Source organism: Sphaeramia orbicularis, chromosome 18 (genome assembly GCF_902148855.1).
Source record: "Sphaeramia orbicularis chromosome 18, fSphaOr1.1, whole genome shotgun sequence".
NCBI classification, from domain to species: domain Eukaryota; kingdom Metazoa; phylum Chordata; class Actinopteri; order Kurtiformes; family Apogonidae; genus Sphaeramia; species Sphaeramia orbicularis.
The window spans coordinates 2,762,748-2,781,401 of NC_043974.1; the positions used below are offsets into that span (position 1 = coordinate 2,762,748).

Consider the following 18,654-nt stretch of genomic DNA (forward strand, 5'->3'; position numbering starts at 1 on the left):
TCAGTAGACTGTGGTTAGTGACAGTAGACTGTGGTCAGTGACAGTAGGCTGTGGTCAGTGGTCAGTGGACTGTGGTCAGTGACAGCAGACTGTGGTCAGTAGACTGTGGTCAGTGACAGTAGACTGTGGTCAGTAGACTGTGGTCAGTGGTCAGTAGACTTTGGTCAGTGGTCAGTAGACTGTGGTCAGTGAAAGTAGACTGTGGTCAGTAGACTGTGGTCAGTGGTCAGTAGACTGTGGTCAGTGACAGTAGACTGTGGTCAGTAGACTGTAGCCAGTAGACTGTGGTAAGTGGTCAGTAGACTGTGGTCAGTGACAGTAGACTGTGGTCAGTAGACTGTGGTTAGTGGTCAGTAGACTGTGGTCAGTGACAGTAGACTGTGGTCAGTGGTCAGTAGACTGTGGTCAGTAGACTGTAGTCAGTAGACTGTGGTCACTGGTCAGTAGACTGTGGTCAGTAGTCGGTAGACTGCGGTCAGTGGTCAGTAGAGTATGGTCAGTGACAGGAGGAGCAGGTCCAGTGAAGCCTCAGATTCAGATGGACACATACGAGGGCCGTTCAATAAGTTCATGGCCTCACCCAGAACAGAACAACACAGACTGATAATTTATATTTTAGTTTTCAACATAATCTCCATTTACAGCAATGCACTTGGTCCATCGATGTTCAAGCATCACTATCCCATCACGAAAGAATGTAACATCCTGTATTATAACAACCAGTATTTCTGGGTGAGGCCATGAACTTATTGAACGGCCCTCGTATGCAGAGACGGCGATAATGGATCGGATGCTGGACGTCTGTAATGGATGATTGACAGGAGGCTCAGCCAGGTTCGGCCAATTATTTTATTCGGACTGAATAAAATGATTGGTCAGAATTTTATCAGAAATATGAGCAATATATGAGAATTAAAGATTTTTGAGTTTCAACACCTGGTGGATTTCTTTTACATTTTAGTCTGACACACTCTTCTCAGGAGCGTTTGAAGATGACAAATGAACAGTGTAAACATGTCCCATGGTACAGTAGAGCTTTAACTGAGGAGGAGGAGGAGGAGAACTGAACACCTTGCTTTTCCAACTCAACATGGATCTGCTCCAGGCCTCCACCTTCTGGAATCGGTGTATTGTAAACTGATGAATTTGGGGGGGACGGATCAGGTCACTAAAAAACTGGGGGGTACACGTCCCCCCCATCCCCAGTGCTGTCTGCGCACATGCACACACTGCAGCTGCAGTTCAGTTTGTCAGCTCAGTTTATTCTTGTTTGTCCTTTTCGCTGACTTCACGTCCTTCCATGGAAACAGTCACTGTTGTATTTATGAGTGAAATGATCTGTGTACATATGCGTTCATGTTTATCCTCTGTGTGTACACTGTCAGAATGTGTGCAGTTCCTGATTCTTTTGCTGATGACATGCGATGTACCAGTATATAAGAAGTGGACTTAGTGTCGTTGAGCACCTCAGACTGAAACTGAGAAGACACAAGAGAAGCAAATCTGCAGCAGGTTTGGCATCCACTGTGGAATTCAAACTGCACTAATACTCACATCCACACATCTAACATGTGTTTGTCTGCTCTGAAGGCCTTCATCTGGGACATCTGCATCATCTGCACCGTCGTCATGAAGTTGCTGGTTGTGTTTCTGCTCGTTGGATCCATGATGGTCCTGTCAGAGGGTACTGATGAGTCAGACTGATCCTCCATGTGTTTGTGTGACTGGACACCAAGGTTCTAGTTTAGTTTAGTTTAATTTAGTTTGGACTTTTTTTTCTCTAATTCAGTCAGTTTTAGGTGGTTTTTACAGCAGGTTTGCTAGTTTTTATTAGTTTTTGTTGTTTTTCTAAATGCTTAGCTGTAGTTTAGTTTTCGTCTGTTTCTGTCTTTTCTCTTCCTCGCTGTTGTATTCACATAAATCCCAGACAGGATTCTACTCTATCCTAACTTTAGTCTCCATGTTGCCAAGTACAGTGGGGACGAGAAGACGACTCTAAACCACAAGTGACGGACCTTCAAGTGTCGTATGGTGCCACCAACTAAAATTACTCGATTTCGTATCAATCCGACGTTGACAAAGACAAAAACAAAGGGAATTTAATCCATAATTTTTATCCGTTTTAGTTAGTTTTATAAACACACAATACAGTTTCAGTTAGTTATGGTTTTTCTTTTAATTGTAGTTTTTATTTATTTCAGTTAATGAAAATGTTTTTTCAATTCTAGTTTTGGTCATTTCGTTAGTTTTCGTTAACGGTAATAACCTTGCTGTACACACACTCACATGTGCACACACACACACACACACACACACACACACACACACACTGAAAGTGTTTGGACTTTAACACAAAGAACAAATGTCTACTGGTATCAAACTGTAGGTTTTCCAGAACCAGAGCCTGGACCTGAGGCTGAACCGACTGAAGAACGTGGGTGCATTTTCTACTTTTTGTCATAGATTTAATTGAATGTCATTGATTTTCATCAGAACAGTGTGCATGACAGATAAGTGCTTTGATAAGTGTCTGAAATGACATGGATGTAATTCTGTTTGGAATGTGTGTGATTGTGAACACAGACACACAGCAGAGCAATGGGAATGGAATCAAATGTCTGTATTTATCCACTTTTTCTGTCTCTGATTCATTCACATATTCATCCTTTTTACAAAACCAAGGTGAAGCTGACACAGAATCAGCAGATGAAGAATCAGCAGATGGAGACGGTAATCTGCTGTTATTTTTTCAGACTTTTACAAAGTCACATTATAAGCAGTTTATCCCAGACACAACAAAGGTTCAGCTTTAAAACAGTTCTGTTACAGTTTGGTCTGTATTTAAAACAGTTCTGTTACAGTTTGGTCTGTATTTTAAACAGTTCTGTTACAGTTTGGTCTGTATTTTAAACAGTTCTGTTACAGTTTGGTCTGTATTTAAAACAGTTCTGTTACAGTTTGGTCTGTATTTAAAACAGTTCTGTTACAGTTTGGTCTGTATTTAAAACAGTTCTGTTACAGTTTGGTCTGTATTTAAAACAGTTCTGTTACAGTTTGGTCTGTATTTAAAACAGTTCTGCTACAGTTTGGTCTGTATTTAAAACAGTTCTGTTACAGTTTGGTCTGTATTTTAAACAGTTCTGTTACAGTTTGGTCTGTATTTAAAACAGTTCTGTTACAGTTTGGTCTGTATTTAAAACGGTTCTGTTACAGTTTGGTCTGTATTTTAAACAGTTCTGTTACAGTTTGGTCTGTATTTTAAACAGTTCTGCTACAGTTTGTTCTGTATTTAAAACGGTTCTGTTACAGTTTGGTCTGTATTTAAAACAGTTCTGTTACAGTTTGGTCTGTATTTTAAACAATTCTGCTACAGTTTGTTCTGTATTTAAAACGGTTCTGTTACAGTTTGGTCTGTATTTTAAACAGTTCTGTTACAGTTTGGTCTGTATTTTAAACAATTCTGCTACAGTTTGGTCTGTATTTTAAACAGTTCTGTTACAGTTTGGTCTGTATTTTAAACAGTTCTGTTACAGTTTGGTCTGTATTTTAAACAATTCTGCTACAGTTTGGTCTGTATTTAAAACGGTTCTGTTACAGTTTGGTCTGTATTTTAAACGGTTCTGTTACAGTTTGGTCTGTATTGTAAACAGTTCTGCTACAGTTTGGTCTGTATTTTAAACAGTTCTGCTACAGTTTGGTCTGTATTTTAAAACAGTTCTGTTACAGTTTGGTCTGTATTTTAAACAGTTCTGTTACAGTTTGATCTGTATTTAAAACAGTTCTGTTACAGTTTGGTCTGAATTTAAAACGGTTCTGTTACAGTTTGGTCTGTATTTTAAACAGTTCTGTTACAGTTTGGTCTGTATTTTAAACAATTCTGCTACAGTTTGGTCTGTATTTAAAACAGTTCTGTTACAGTTTGGTCTGTATTTTAAACAGTTCTGTTACAGTTTGGTCTGTATTTTAAACAGTTCTGTTACAGTTTGGTCTGTATTTTAAACGGTTCTGTTACAGTTTGGTCTGTATTTAAAACAGTTCTGCTACAGTTTGGTCTGTATTTTAAACAGTTCTGCTACAGTTTGGTCTGTATTTAAAACAGTTCTGTTACAGTTTGGTCTGTATTTTAAACGGTTCTGTTACAGTTTGGTCTGTATTTTAAACAGTTCTGCTACAGTTTGGTCTGTATTTTAAACAGTTCTGTTACAGCTTGGTCTGTATTTAAAACAGTTCTGTTACAGTTTGGTCTGTATTTTAAACGGTTCTGTTACAGTTTGGTCTATTGTAAACGGTTCTGTTACAGTTTGGTCTGTATTTTAAACGGTTCTGTTACAGTTTGGTCTGTATTTTAAACAGTTCTGCTACAGTTTGGTCTGTATTTTAAAAAGTTCTGCTACAGTTTGGTCTGTATTTTAAACAGTTCTGTTACAGTTTGGTCTGTATTTAAAACAGTTCTGCTACAGTTTGGTCTGTATTTTAAACAGTTCTGCTACAGTTTGGTCTGTATTTTAAACAGTTCTGCTACAGTTTGGTCTGTATTTTAAACAGTTCTGCTACAGTTTGGTCTGTATTTTAAACAGTTCTGTTACAGTTTGGTCTGTATTTTAAACAGTTCTGCTACAGTTTGGTCTGTATTTTAAACAGTTCTGTTACAGTTTGGTCTGTATTTTAAACAGTTCTGTTACAGTTTGGTCTGTATTTAAAACGGTTATGTTACAGTTTGGTCTGTATTTTAAACAGTTCTGTTACAGTTTGGTCTGTATTTAAAACGGTTATGTTACAGTTTGGTCTGTATTTTAAACAGTTCTGCTACAGTTTGGTCTGTATTTAAAACGGTTCTGTTACAGTTTGGTCTGTATTTTAAACAGTTCTGCTACAGTTTGGTCTGTATTTTAAACAGTTCTGTTACAGTTTGGTCTGTATTTAAAACAGTTCTGTTACAGTTTGGTCTGTATTTTAAACAGTTCTGTTACAGTTTGGTCTGTATTTAAAACGGTTCTGTTACAGTTTGGTCTGTATTTTAAACGGTTCTGCTACAGTTTGGTCTGTATTTTAAACAGTTCTGTTACAGTTTGGTCTGTATTTTAAACAGTTCTGTTACAGTTTGGTCTGTATTTTAAACAGTTCTGCTACAGTTTGGTCTGTATTTTAAACAGTTCTGTTACAGTTTGGTCTGTATTTTAAACAGTTCTGTTACAGTTTGGTCTGTATTTAAAACAGTTCTGCTACAGTTTGGTCTGTATTTTAAACAGTTCTGCTACAGTTTGGTCTGTATTTTAAACAGTTCTGTTACAGTTTGGTCTGTATTTTAAACAGTTCTGTTACAGTTTGGTCTGTATTTAAAACGGTTATGTTACAGTTTGGTCTGTATTTTAAACAGTTCTGTTACAGTTTGGTCTGTATTTAAAACGGTTATGTTACAGTTTGGTCTGTATTTTAAACAGTTCTGCTACAGTTTGGTCTGTATTTAAAACAGTTCTGTTACAGTTTGGTCTGTATTTAAAACAGTTCTGTTACAGTTTGGTCTGTATTTTAAACAGTTCTGTTACAGTTTGGTCTGTATTTTAAACAGTTCTGTTACAGTTTGGTCTGTATTTAAAACAGTTCTGTTACAGTTTTGTCTGTATTTTAAACAGTTCTGTTACAGTTTGGTCTGTATTTTAAACAGTTCTGCTACAGTTTGGTCTGTATTTTAAACAGTTCTGTTACAGTTTGGTCTGTATTTTAAACAGTTCTGTTACAGTTTGGTCTGTATTTAAAACGGTTATGTTACAGTTTGGTCTGTATTTTAAACAGTTCTGCTACAGTTTGGTCTGTATTTAAAACAGTTCTGTTACAGTTTGGTCTGTATTTAAAACAGTTCTGTTACAGTTTTGTCTGTATTTTAAACAGTTCTGTTACAGTTTGGTCTGTATTTAAAACAGTTCTGTTACAGTTTGGTCTGTATTTAAAACAGTTCTGTTACAGTTTGGTCTGTATTTTAAACAGTTCTGTTACAGTTTGGTCTGTATTTTAAACAGTTCTGCTACAGTTTGGTCTGTATTTTAAACAGTTCTGTTACAGTTTGGTCTGTATTTTAAACAGTTCTGCTACAGTTTGGTCTGTATTTTAAACAGTTCTGTTACAGTTTGGTCTGTATTTTAAACAGTTCTGTTACAGTTTGGTCTGTATTTTAAACAGTTCTGTTACAGTTTGGTCTGTATTTTAAACAGTTCTGCTACAGTTTGGTCTGTATTTTAAACAGTTCTGTTACAGTTTGGTCTGTATTTTAAACAGTTCTGTTACAGTTTGGTCTGTATTTTAAACAGTTCTGTTACAGTTTGGTCTGTATTTTAAACAGTTCTGTTACAGTTTGGTCTTTATTTTAAACAGTTCTGCTACAGTTTGGTCTGTATTTAAAACAGTTCTGTTACAGTTTGGTCTGTATTTTAAACAGTTCTGCTACAGTTTGGTCTGTATTTAAAACAGTTCTGTTACAGTTTGGTCTGTATTTAAAACAGTTCTGTTACAGTTTGGTCTGTATTTTAAACAGTTCTGCTACAGTTTGGTCTGTATTTGTCATCAGCAGAACACAGTGTTGTCAAGAGAGCAACAAGATGTCCCTGTGGTTGGAGACAGTTTGGAACTCTGTGTTTGGTTGTGAATGAAAAAATGAAGTGGACTGACGCTCAGGTATTCAACAGGATCTGAATGGAAAATGCTTCTCAACATTACCTTTTGTGTTTTTGTTTTGTTCTTCTTATGTGGTTGTATTTCTTTTCTACATTTAGACTTTTACACAGTAGTTTTCCGTTGCCTTTGCTCTTCTTTTCTTCCATATCCATATATTTTGTCTGTGTCCTCTGTAGAGGCGCTGTATGTCCATGGGAGGAAGCCTTCTGTCTGTTCATAATGTGGAGCAGAACAACCACACCTTGAGTTTACTGGGGGACAAACGAGCATGGATTGCAGGATTTGATGCGCAAGAAGTATGTAACCACAATCTGAATCCAACTGTCTGTCTGGTTTGTAAATGAATACATTTCTATGTAACTTCATATTCATTTGTGTTTACTTTTAGGAGGGTCAGTGGCTCAATGTTGATGGTACACCCTTCAACTATACAAACTGGTGTCGTGGACAGCCAGACAATGCCCATGGCAAAGAGCACTGTGTTGAAGTTAACTTTAGAGGTAAAGGAGGACACACTACCTATGTATTAAAAGAAAAATAATCATCTATTCACAATAAATATTTGATAAATCATCATGTTGTTCTACAACATTTAGTTGGTTCATTCTACAAATATGCGAAAGATTTTTAGAGAGAAACTGTTTTTCCTCCAGGATAAATCATGTGTTGGTTCTGTGCTAAAGTTCAGGTCAGAGTTGTGTAACTGTTGTGTAGTTTGTGTACAGATGTTGACTCAGTTACTGTGTTTGGGACTTCCAGGTCGAAGGTGCTGGAATGATTTTGTTTGTACAAAGCTCCTTTACTCCATCTGTGCCACAACAGTGAATCCCTGAGCAAACACAGAGGCATGAAGTGAAACCACAACCAGTCAGCGCTGTGTGTTTGTGTCTACAGTCTGTGCATCGGTCTGTGTCATCAGTCTCATAGATAAACTGATGACTCCATATTTGAAATCAAACCTGTATTTCTTTTCTTTTCTCTCGCTGTAACGCTACACATGGAAAGAAGTGACAAGTCAAATGTGAACTGTAGGTGGACTGCTTTAGGACCTGGTGTCTCATAAAAGAGCAGATTGAACGGTTCTGAAAAGATGATTTTAGCTCAACTTCATTCTGATTCTGTTCTTCTTCAATCATGCATGATTAAAAAGATTTAAGCATTGAAACAAGATGGTTTCTGAGTTTTCATCACATCATTTTAACAGGAATAATTCAGGATCTCAGCAGAACCTCGCTGTAAAAAAAAAACACCCGTAAAAAATCTGTAATATTCCAGCAGCAGGGGTGCCAAAAAAATACTGTTAAATAATGGAAAATAACCATCTCATAAAAATACCGTAATTTTCCATAATTAAAATACAGTTTTTTGCCCTAACTTTACATGAGATTTTGCATATTTTTTTTTTACTTTTTAATGTTTAATAAAGAATATTTACATGTATAAAACAATCAAATTACCTATATAAACATATATATATATATATATATATATATATATATATATATATATATATATATAGTAGTGGTGGGCAGCGATTACAATTTTTAATCACAATTAATCATGTGGATTTCTGCGATTAATTGCGATTAATCGCATAGTTATATGGGAGGTTGCTGGCATCAAAAGCGTGTATTTCCTTTCAGTGATATTTCAGACTGAAGTACTCCGGTGATCAAAAATAACTGCACATGTCAGTGCTTCCAAACACCTGTGTCCTTCTCACCCCCACCATCTGAAGACATTTAAAATGAAAATGTCCATGGAACAGACCGCTACTGTTACACATGTTTATGTCCACACCAGTTTATTTCCACTGGTGAGTGATTGACAGGAGTCTTAGTCCCACTAATAAGTACTCATACTAATAAGACCAATAATATGTGATGTTCAGTTGTTCAAAGCAAACAACGGGGGCCCTCTAGTGGTGGGAATGAGTGTCACTAACGTATGTTTTGTCCTTGCAGTGTTTCCGTAGTCAGTTCATATATATACATATATTATGTAGTCAGTTCATATATATATATATATATATATATATATATATACATACATACACACACACACACACACACATATATATATATATATATATACATATATATATATATATATATATATATATATATATATATATATATATATATATATATATAAATACAGTGAGGTGCAGTCAGAGGAGGCAGGGGAGGCAGAGCCTCCCTTGTCATTCTTGAAAAGAAAAAAAATACTTAACCATAAAATATAATAAATGTTGATAGTTTTCAGTTGGTATGTCCTATAAACTCATTTTCCGTTCGAATCCAATATTATTATTATTATTTATTTATTTATTTATTTTGTCAATTAGAATAGCAGAATTTCCACATGCTCCGTTCAAATACAGAGGAGGCAGCGCTGTGCTGTGCCTCCCACAGAACTGTTTCCTCCCGTCATGAACTCTGCTGAAAATATTGTGTGGCTGTCCCTCTGTATATCGCAGTTCAAATGCTTTCAAACACTCTGATTATATGCTCTAACCTTCCATAATCTGCATAACATATGGAATGTATTTCTGTAATGTGTTTAGGCTCGCAGATTAATCAGAAAACCGCAGTGAAAAAGTCACTAGGGGAGGCACACAGTACCCCTGCCTCATGATAGATGGCGCCAGTGAGTCCACAGATTCATGCGCTGATAATCTTCTTCGTTCTTTTTTATACACTTTAATTCACCTCATCAAAAATGGAGGATTACATTTCATGTACAAATAAAGGTAAGACCATAAACTTTTTTTATTTTTAGTTTGAAATGGCTCTTTTTGAAGGTTTCCTGTTGAGTTCCTGCCAGTCTACCTATGCTGACCTGATGCACAGCCCATATACCCAGGCCGTTCCTTTGGCTCACTCTCTCTATTCCAGTTTCTCAGGCAGTGGTGATTTCTCACAGACTGCAGTGGAAGCCCGGCTTCCCCTAAAATTACGAAAATTAAATGGTTAAATCTGTTCGGTTGTGTTGACATTTCATTGACTACAAATGTGTTAGAACACGTTCATCTCAAAGACGAGTTCGTTCAGAATCAGCTTTATCACAAATCAACGAACGCGATGTTGTTCACTTCTCCTCCATTCCCGTTGCGCTGTTTTCTCCTCCATCTCTGCTCAGTGCATTTGTCCGTAGACTGTGTCCGTCTCTGGGCTTCAATGGGACTGAGTGGAACAGTTTTTTTCATTGCCTCAAAACTGGACAGTAATTGGATAAATGCCACGATGTTGTCCCGCCCCCGGACGCCGGACGTCTCTGGGGTGAATGGAGTTGTGGGCGGAGCTCAGCCGGGCTGGACGCCAGAATCCCACGTGCTGATTGGAGGATCAGTCCAAAGGCTGAATCCCGTTTGATTGACAGCTGTTTTCAGATCTGCTCCTTCACTGACACAGTTCAGTTTAATACCGTCACACATTCTGCTGTGGAATCAGAGAAACCACTACCAAAGTACTCGTTCATTTCTTGCACTGTAAATAAAACACTCATTGGACTTCCTTGTTTCAATTTGACATAATTTCAGCATTTTCTTGTTTCAGTTCCATAATTTAATCATTTCTTGTTCGAGTTTAATATGGTTTTGTAGATAGTTAAATCAATCATACTGTCGGCTAGGTCGAAGTGAAAGGAGCATCTGTAGTTTAAAAAGGCTGAAGTCTGACACCCACAATGCACTGGGCCAAGGCCGTCTGAGCAGAGAGGACACTGGTCCAGTCCCTGGAAAAGACGCCTACTTGGTACGATAAGGTTACTGAGCATTTTCTTAAAAAGGAACGGAGGGCCGAATGTATGTTTAAATAACTTGACAATTTTTTATTTTTATTTTTTTTTTATGTAAGCTGACAATGAGCTTCCCCTGTCTGAAAGGTGAGCAGCCGCCACTGTTCTCAGGCCACCATATATTTGTAGATCTAGTTCTGAAAGAGTCAGTGCCTCCCCAGCCATGAGCCCCACTGCACGTCACTGTATAAATATATATATATATGTATAAAATTTTCAGTGAGACTCAGTTGTCCAATCCACTGTTAAAAACTGTATTTGGACAGTTTATCAGTGCTTATACATGTTATACATTCACAAAAATACATTTATTCAACAGTTTTGTTGTGAAACCTCCTGTAATTACACAAGATATTTGTCAATTAACAAACAAGTCTGGTTCAACTGACAGAACCAATACTTCTGTTACCATTAATTGTCAGTAATTTTATCTGGTTTTATTTATTTATTTTTTTACAGTATTAAACTTTAAATTAACAGTTTAATCTCACAAATAGAAAAGAAATATTTGTGAAATTACGACACATTTGCAAATGTATTTTAACTGTAGTTTTCTGTGACACCCCCCCCCCCCCCCCCCCCACCGAAATCTTTCAAAAATGTAAATTTTTTGGTAATTCACAGTTACAGTTTTTTCATGTTATTTTACATGTAAAATCACAGTCTGTTTTTTTTCGTTTCATTGATATTTTCCTGTATCTTAAAAATACAGGAAAAATCTGTAAAAATAAACAGTGAAAATTCTGTTAAATTACAGATTTTTTTTACAGTGCTGCTTTTAACCACATTAAAATTATATTTTAAAGCAGAATATTTCTAAAAGTACATCATGGTAGTATTAAAAGAACAAAAAACAAGTATTTTCACAGTTTCACTTCAGTTTTACTAAATAGTGACAATGAATGAACAAACTGGTTCAAAAGAAATATGAGATTCACCTGTGACTGAAGATACAGGAATACACAGGTGTCAAACATGAGGCCTGGGGTCCAAATCCGACCCACCACAGGATCCAATCTGACCTGTAGGATGGATTTATGAAATACAAAAATTACACTGAAAATATGAACAATGGAGGATGTCAGAATCCTTTTCATTCAGATTCCACATACAGACCAGTTAGATCTCCAGTAGGTCAGACCAGTCAAATACTATCATATTAAACCTAGAAAGAATGAAAACAGACCATTTTATCTTTGTTTTAGTGTCAAAAAGTCAAATTACATGAAAATGTTTCTATTAAAAAACTGTTATTTGACAAAAAATGTGAATAACCTGAAATGCCTTCAGATAAGTGAATGCAGTTGTACCAATATTCTGCCTGTTATTAAATGTTTGGTGTATTTGTAATTCTAATGTCAGTTCTAATGCACATGTGTAAAGGATAAACTGAGAATCTGAGGCAGAATATTGTTCAAATTGCAGTTGTTTTTCTTCAGATGTTTCCAGTTGTTCATGTTCTTCAGATTTTTGTCGATGTAAACGTTATCATCATTTAATTGTACTTTTTTCACTGTTCTTATTTTACTGGTCCGGCCCGCTGCAGCTCAGACTGGGCTGAATGTGGAACTGAACTGACATGAGTTTGACAGAATTGCATGAATACACTGATGAAAGTGTCAGAGTCACTGAGTTGATGTGAAATATTCCCATCAGTGAATCAAAGCCCGGTCATCAGAAGTCATGTGGTGGTCCATATTTCAAATGTTCCTCCATTCATCTGACCTCAGCTCTAACACAAGTCTAGGATGTCTACCATTCTAGGACTGGAAGTCACATTAGTACCATTCCTAGCCCTGACACTGAACACTAAAGACTGTCACACACAGCAAAACTAAGAAGGATTTTCATTCATTGGCAAATCATAGATGTGTAGGAGCTATTTGTCTAGTTTTTTTGTTCAAAGTTAATTTACTTTTTTGTTCACTAATTTAGTGTTTATTGTTTATTTTTTGTTTGCTTTTTGTTCGTTTATCCTCCTCAGACCCAGGAAATATCAGCAAAATACCAGCTTTTTTTGTTTTTTTTATTAAATCAGTGCCTATATTGGAAACATGATGATGCAACAGTGTTTTCAGATGCAGTTTTAAAATTTTCATGGAACATCCTTTGTGGTGGACAGTTTTCTTTTCTTCCTTTTTTTTGTATAAAGTTGTGAAACTCTTGTCCAAATGTGGACAGAAAACCCATAGCTGGGTCTGAGGAGGTTAATATTTAGAATATATATGTTGATTTTCATAGTTATTGTTTTCATTCTTTAGTATTTAGCACCTTTTCGTTTTGTGTTTTCTTATTGGTTTAGACCGTGGGCACCTGGGTATAAACAGGCAGCACTAAGAGAGACCAGCATGCACCTGGGTGGGCCCATGGTTTTATGCCAGCCAGCCAGCATGAATGAATGAATGAATGAATGAATGAATGAATAAGCAGGAGACACAACACACAAGGCCTTGGTTGTTGTTTGCCTGCTGCTAGAGTCCTCACTCAGACCAGAAAAGCGGACCACATTAGTCCAACTCTGAGCTCCTCCCACTGGCTGCCTGTCCGTCAGAGGACAGACTTTCCAGTTCTGTTGCTGGTCTATAAAGCTCTGAATGGTTTAGGACCAAAATACATCAGTGTCCTCCTGACCCAGTGTGAACCCACCAGACCCCTCAGGTCATCTGGATCCGGTCTGTTGTCAGTTCCCAGAGTCAGACCCAGACCTCCAGAAGCTGCGTTCAGCTTCTATGCTCCACATATCTGGAACAAACTCCCAGAAAACCTCAGATCAGCTGAAACACTCCGTTTATTTAAATCCAGGTTCCAGACCCACCTGTTCTCAGCTGCATTTGAACAGAGTTTGTATTCATCAGTTCAGATCTGCACTGTTCCTTTTAAGCTAAGTTTTTATCTGTTTTATCTGCTGGTCTCTTTTATCTGTTTATCTGTTTTATCTATTTATCTGATTTTTGTTTGTTTTTCTCACGCCTTCTGTTGTAATGCTTTGAATGTTTTATGTAAAGCACTTTGAACTGTCTTGTACATGAAATGTGCTGTAGAAACAAAGCTGCCTTGCCTTGCCTTGCCTGCAAAAATCCTAAAAATAAACCACTTGAAATCCATCTGTGGTCTGGACATGGTGTTTCTGACGGTAGAAACCACAAACCCATGGTGCATCCAGTGGTTATTTGAATTTTGTTAAAGTCTTCAGTTCAGTCACTTTTGATTTAACTTGATTTAATTTTGATGACAAGTAGCCGCTACAATATGGATAGGATTTTCAACTGAAGTGAACAGGTCTGAAGAACAGAATAAAGTACATTGGGAAGTTACTTTTCCAAACGTATTTTTCCTTCTGTTTGTTACCCCCCCCCCCCCCCAATAGAGACAAGGGCTATTGTTTTAGGTTCAGTTTGTTTGTTTAGTAACACTTTAGCACAGACCTGGGCAATGTAAGGCCTACTGGCCACATGCTGACCCTGACCATGCATGAGGTCACTGGCAAATTAAAAGTCAATGCCAGTATTTATCATGGTAATAGATGCAACCAATGCAATGGCACAGCTTTTATTTAGTAGGATCTGATAAATTAGTGTGTTTTCACACATACTTTCCATTCTCAGCATACAGCTTATGGTTATAATGAAGCTTATTGGTTTGTTGGTCAGTTTCAGCCCATTGAGATGTCAGCCAATGCCAAAAAAAGAAAGAAAGATTGATTAAGAACGCAGAGATTTTAACAAGACATGGACTTCTAAGTATTTCTTCACTGAAGTCAGAAAAGGAACTGAGATATGCAGACAAACAAAGCTGCATTTATGGTTTTTCATGTAAAGTTAACATGGAGCTGGTTTTGCACATTTTTGACAATGTTTTTGTGAATATTCATTAGATAGTTGTATTCTGTGCTCCACATTTTCATTGTATCATTGTGCTGTTTCATTGACTGTTTTTATGAGATATTTATTGAGCAGAGCTGTAAGTGAGTTGATCCAGCCCTTAAAAACTGTCAAAGTTTCTCATGTGGCCCCATAGGTAAATTAATTGCCCACCCCTGCTTTAGCAGCAAAACTGTTGGTTGAATTCAGATCTAATTGGGTTTACAGATTACCAGTGACCCAGAATGGACGTGATTACATTTTGGGAAAAGTAGGTCCAAGTTCACATTTTTAGGAATTTTTAAAATCTTTTTTTTTCTCCATTTACTTATAATGGGTGAAATGTGTCTCTGCTGTCTATGTCTACGCTGACGTCAGTACACACAGACATGATGACATCAGCTGGATTCATACCAAAATAAGATGGAATACATGTGAGGGGCGGGGCTTGTTGTGCCTGGAACCACTTGTTTGTGTGTGTTTTGCAGATACATTTAACCCACAGGTGTCAAACATGCATCCCGGGTCCAAAACCGTCCCACCAAAGGGTCCAGTCTGACCCACAGGATGGATTTACAAAGTGCAGAAGATACGAACAGTCAAGGACATAAAACTGGAAAATAACAGCAGAATAACTGAGAAATAATGACTGCAAATGTTCTTCTGGGTTTCATGTGAAAAAAATCAGCTGACATCATGTCTATAAATAATGACAACACCAATTTATTCTGGTTGATTTACTGCAAAGAACATTAAATTCTGATCTACTTTAATAATAAAACGTCAATAACCTGAACAAATATGAACAACCTGAAATGTCTACAGAAAAATCAGTGCAATTGAAACAATATTCTGCCTGTTTAGTGTCTTGGTAGATCTGATCTGTAATGAACATGTAGAAATCAGAAGTTGAGATTGATCAGTTTTTTCTTATTATTTCTTCTTATTTTTCTTCAGAAATGTCAGTTTTTTTCAGGTTATTCACATCTGTTTTGTTTGGATTGTTTGTAAAATGTAAATGTTTTCATAATTTAATATTATTTTTTGCATATAAAAAATTTGGAGTCGTCATTATTTATAGGTTATTCTGTTATTATTTGACTGGTCTGACCCACTGCAGATCAAATTGAGCTGAATGTGGAATCTGAAAGAACAGGAGTTGGACAGCCCTGCCTTAAATGCTGTATTAATGACAGTATGGGATTTTCAGTCTTTCCCAGCTGTGTTTACATTGAAAACAAAAAATGTGTTTATGTGTTATTTTATTAAACAGAGCTCATCTCAGACTCACCTTTAACAACTTCAATCAAATCTTTATTTCTTTTCTTTTGTCTTGCTGTAATGCTACTGAATGAAAGAACTGACAAGTAAAATGTAAACTGTAGATCGGCCGCTTCATCCAAGTGTTCAAATAAAATAGGAAAGTCAAAAAATATATTCTAAACATTAAACACACAAAAGTCAAACAAATCAAAAACAAACAATTAGCAAGAAATACTAAATTACTAAACAAAAAAGTAAATGAACTTTGAAAAAAAAACTAAATAGACAAATAGCTGGTACACCCCCACCCCCCCAACCAGGCCCCCCTGTGTGGGCTCAAACACTGACGTCACACTGACTTTTTGTTGTTGCTTTGTAGGAGTGTTAGAAAATATCAGTTCTGCAATATATTTCACAATATTGTATTTATTAAAAATACTGTATCAATATTTTTAGGTATTTATTAAAATGCAGATATTGTGGAGGTTCATTTTTGTTTATTGTTATTGTTTATATCTTATTTATTCTTATTTAACACTGTTTTATTAAATAATGGTTATTTGAATCATCCTAAAAGCACTTTTTACTGTCTGAGAGGCAGATGGGAGTTCCTTTGTCAGGACTGAACTCCAATCCTGTTCTGATGTTAGTTGTGAAGTAATAGAATCTGAACATTTGAACAGGATCTGAAACTGGAATGTGTGTAAAACAGAATTTCAGTTTGAACACAGGAAAATGTTGTGATATAACATGAGATTCTGTTGTGATCAAATAAAAATGTGTTTAGTATTTCTGCAGATTTCTGGTTTAATTCAATTCTTTCAGGAAATAATCATTTTTTTAAAAAACAAACCAAAAACTGCCTTTTTAACAGTATCATGATAAATTGTGATATATCGTAGTGTGATCCTAGTGTTGTGATTCGTATCGTATCACCAGATACTTGCTGATACACAGCCCTAATGCTTTGTGTGGCTGCTGTAGGTTTAAGGCCATCTCAGCCTATGTTTCTGATATTTATCTGAAATCGACTAGATGTCCTGTTTACTTTGTCACTATCTAAAGTTTTACACTATCACAGGATAAAGAGTTCACATTTGTTAAGCACAAAAAATATGCTTTTTAAAAGCAAGCACTAAAAAATTATATATTAATATTATAATCTACATTCATTGAGCTATTTTTGCATACATGTGACCTAATTATTCTTATCAAATATTCATTAATATGTAAAAATCTTTAACCTTTTGTATGCCATTTTCTTGGTAATGATGCCACTGTGTTTTTAGAAATAAACAAACAAACAAACAAACAATAAAAAATAATTCAGTTCAATACAATTCAATACAAAATGAAAAGTAAACTTTTGTTTTTATTGAATTATGATATCGACATACAAACATCTGTTTCTCAGGCTTAACTACGGTGGCCCAGAGGTGCAAGAGCCCAAAAAATTATCCACTATAAGAAAAAAAGAGAACAGCCCTAAAAAATTTTCTTATAGTGGATCATTTTTGGGGCTGTTCTCTTTTTTTCTTATAGTGGATAATTTTTTGGGCTATTGTCTTTTTTTTTCCTATAGTGGATAATTTTTGGGGCTGTTGTCTTTTGTTTCTTATAGTGGATCATTTTTTGGACTGTTGTCTTTTTTTTTCTTAGAGTGGAAAATTTTGGGGGCTGTTCTCTTTTTTTTCTTATTGTGGATAATTTTTGGGGCTGTTGTCTTTTGTTTCTCATAGTGGATCATTTTTGGGGCAGTTGTCTTTTTTTTCTTCTAGTGGATAATTTTGGGGGCTGTTGTCTTTTGTTTCTTACAGTGGATAATTTTTGGGGCTATTGTCTTTTTTTTTCTTATAGTGGATAATTTTTGGGGCTGTTGTCTTTTGTTTCTTACAGTGGATAATTTTTGGGGCTATTGTCTTTTTTTTCTTATAGTGGATAATTTTTGGGGCTGTTGTCTTTTGTTTCCTCTAGTGGATAATTTTTGGGGCTGTTGTCTTTTTTTTCTTCTAGTGGATAATTTTTGGCGCTGTTGTCTTTTGTTTCTTCTAGTGGATAATTTTTGGGGCTGTTGTCTTTTGTTTCTTACAGTGGATAATTTTTGGGGCTATTGTCTTTTTTTTTTATAGTGGATAATTTTTGGGGCTATTGTCTTTTGTTTCTTCTAGTGGATAATTTTTGGGGCTGTTGTCTTTTGTTTCTTATAGTGGATAATTTTTTGGACTGTTGTCTTTTTTTCTTCTTATAGTGGAAAATTTGGGGGGGGGGGGTGTTCTCTCTCTTTTTTTCTTTTTTTTTCTTATAATGGATAATTTTTTGGGCTGTTGTCTTTTTTTTTTCTTATTGTGGATAATTTAATGGGCTGTTGCACCTCTGGGCCACTTCACTTAACGCTTAAGGGAGAGAGATGGGTCCCGTCTACTAGAAAAGCCATGTTTTTTATGCTAAATATGGTCAAATGACGCCATCTGGTGGAGAGCAGTGAAAATTATGATTGAAAGGCAAAGCCCAGCCTGATGTCCAGATATTATAAAGCGCATGTATGGCAGCACAGTTCAATGGAAGAGGGGTCAGAAACTGCAGTTGAATGGGTTTCAGTGGCACATTTTTTGGCTCTTAACAATATGAGTGCCACATTTATTTGTACACAGTGTATTTTAGACGTAATGCAGGAGCTGATCTGGAAATAATTAGGGCTATAAGAAAAGATCAGTTCTGCAATATATTGTGATATTTAATGTCACAACACTGTATCAATATTAAAAAGTAATGTATGGATATTTTTATGTATTTATTCAAATGCAGATATTGTGGAGGTTCATTTTTATTTTGTGTTTTTCTTTTTTGTATATATTTTATTTATTATTATTTCACACTCTTTTATTAAATAATGTTAGTTCCTTTGTTGGGATTGAACTCCAATCCTGTTCTGATGTTAGTTGTGAACTAATAGAATCTGAACATTTGAACAGGATCTAAAACTGGAATGTCTGGAAAACAGAATTTCAGTTTGAACACAGTTTGAACATTTGCTGATAGAACATTAGATCCTGTTGGGATCAAA

General features: G+C 36.0%; 1 protein-coding gene across 2 annotated transcripts; it reads left to right on the plus strand.

Annotated features, from left to right (window-relative positions):
* The first annotated feature begins 1,435 nt into the window (after positions 1-1,435).
* Positions 1,436-7,837, plus strand: LOC115438154 (galactose-specific lectin nattectin-like). Of its 2 annotated transcripts, none has more exons than XM_030161574.1 (8): positions 1,436-1,512; positions 1,591-1,684; positions 2,387-2,434; positions 2,683-2,730; positions 6,563-6,669; positions 6,846-6,965; positions 7,058-7,169; positions 7,429-7,837. In XM_030161574.1, the coding sequence occupies exons 2-8, from the start codon at positions 1,630-1,632 to the stop codon at positions 7,500-7,502; spliced, it is 564 nt and encodes a 187-aa protein (XP_030017434.1). In that variant the 5' UTR covers positions 1,436-1,512; positions 1,591-1,629; the 3' UTR covers positions 7,503-7,837. The 2 variants fall into 2 exon arrangements, with proteins under 2 accessions (XP_030017434.1, XP_030017435.1); XM_030161575.1 differs by having other exon boundaries at positions 1,438-1,512; positions 6,566-6,669.
* Positions 7,838-18,654: the final 10,817 nt, after the last annotated feature.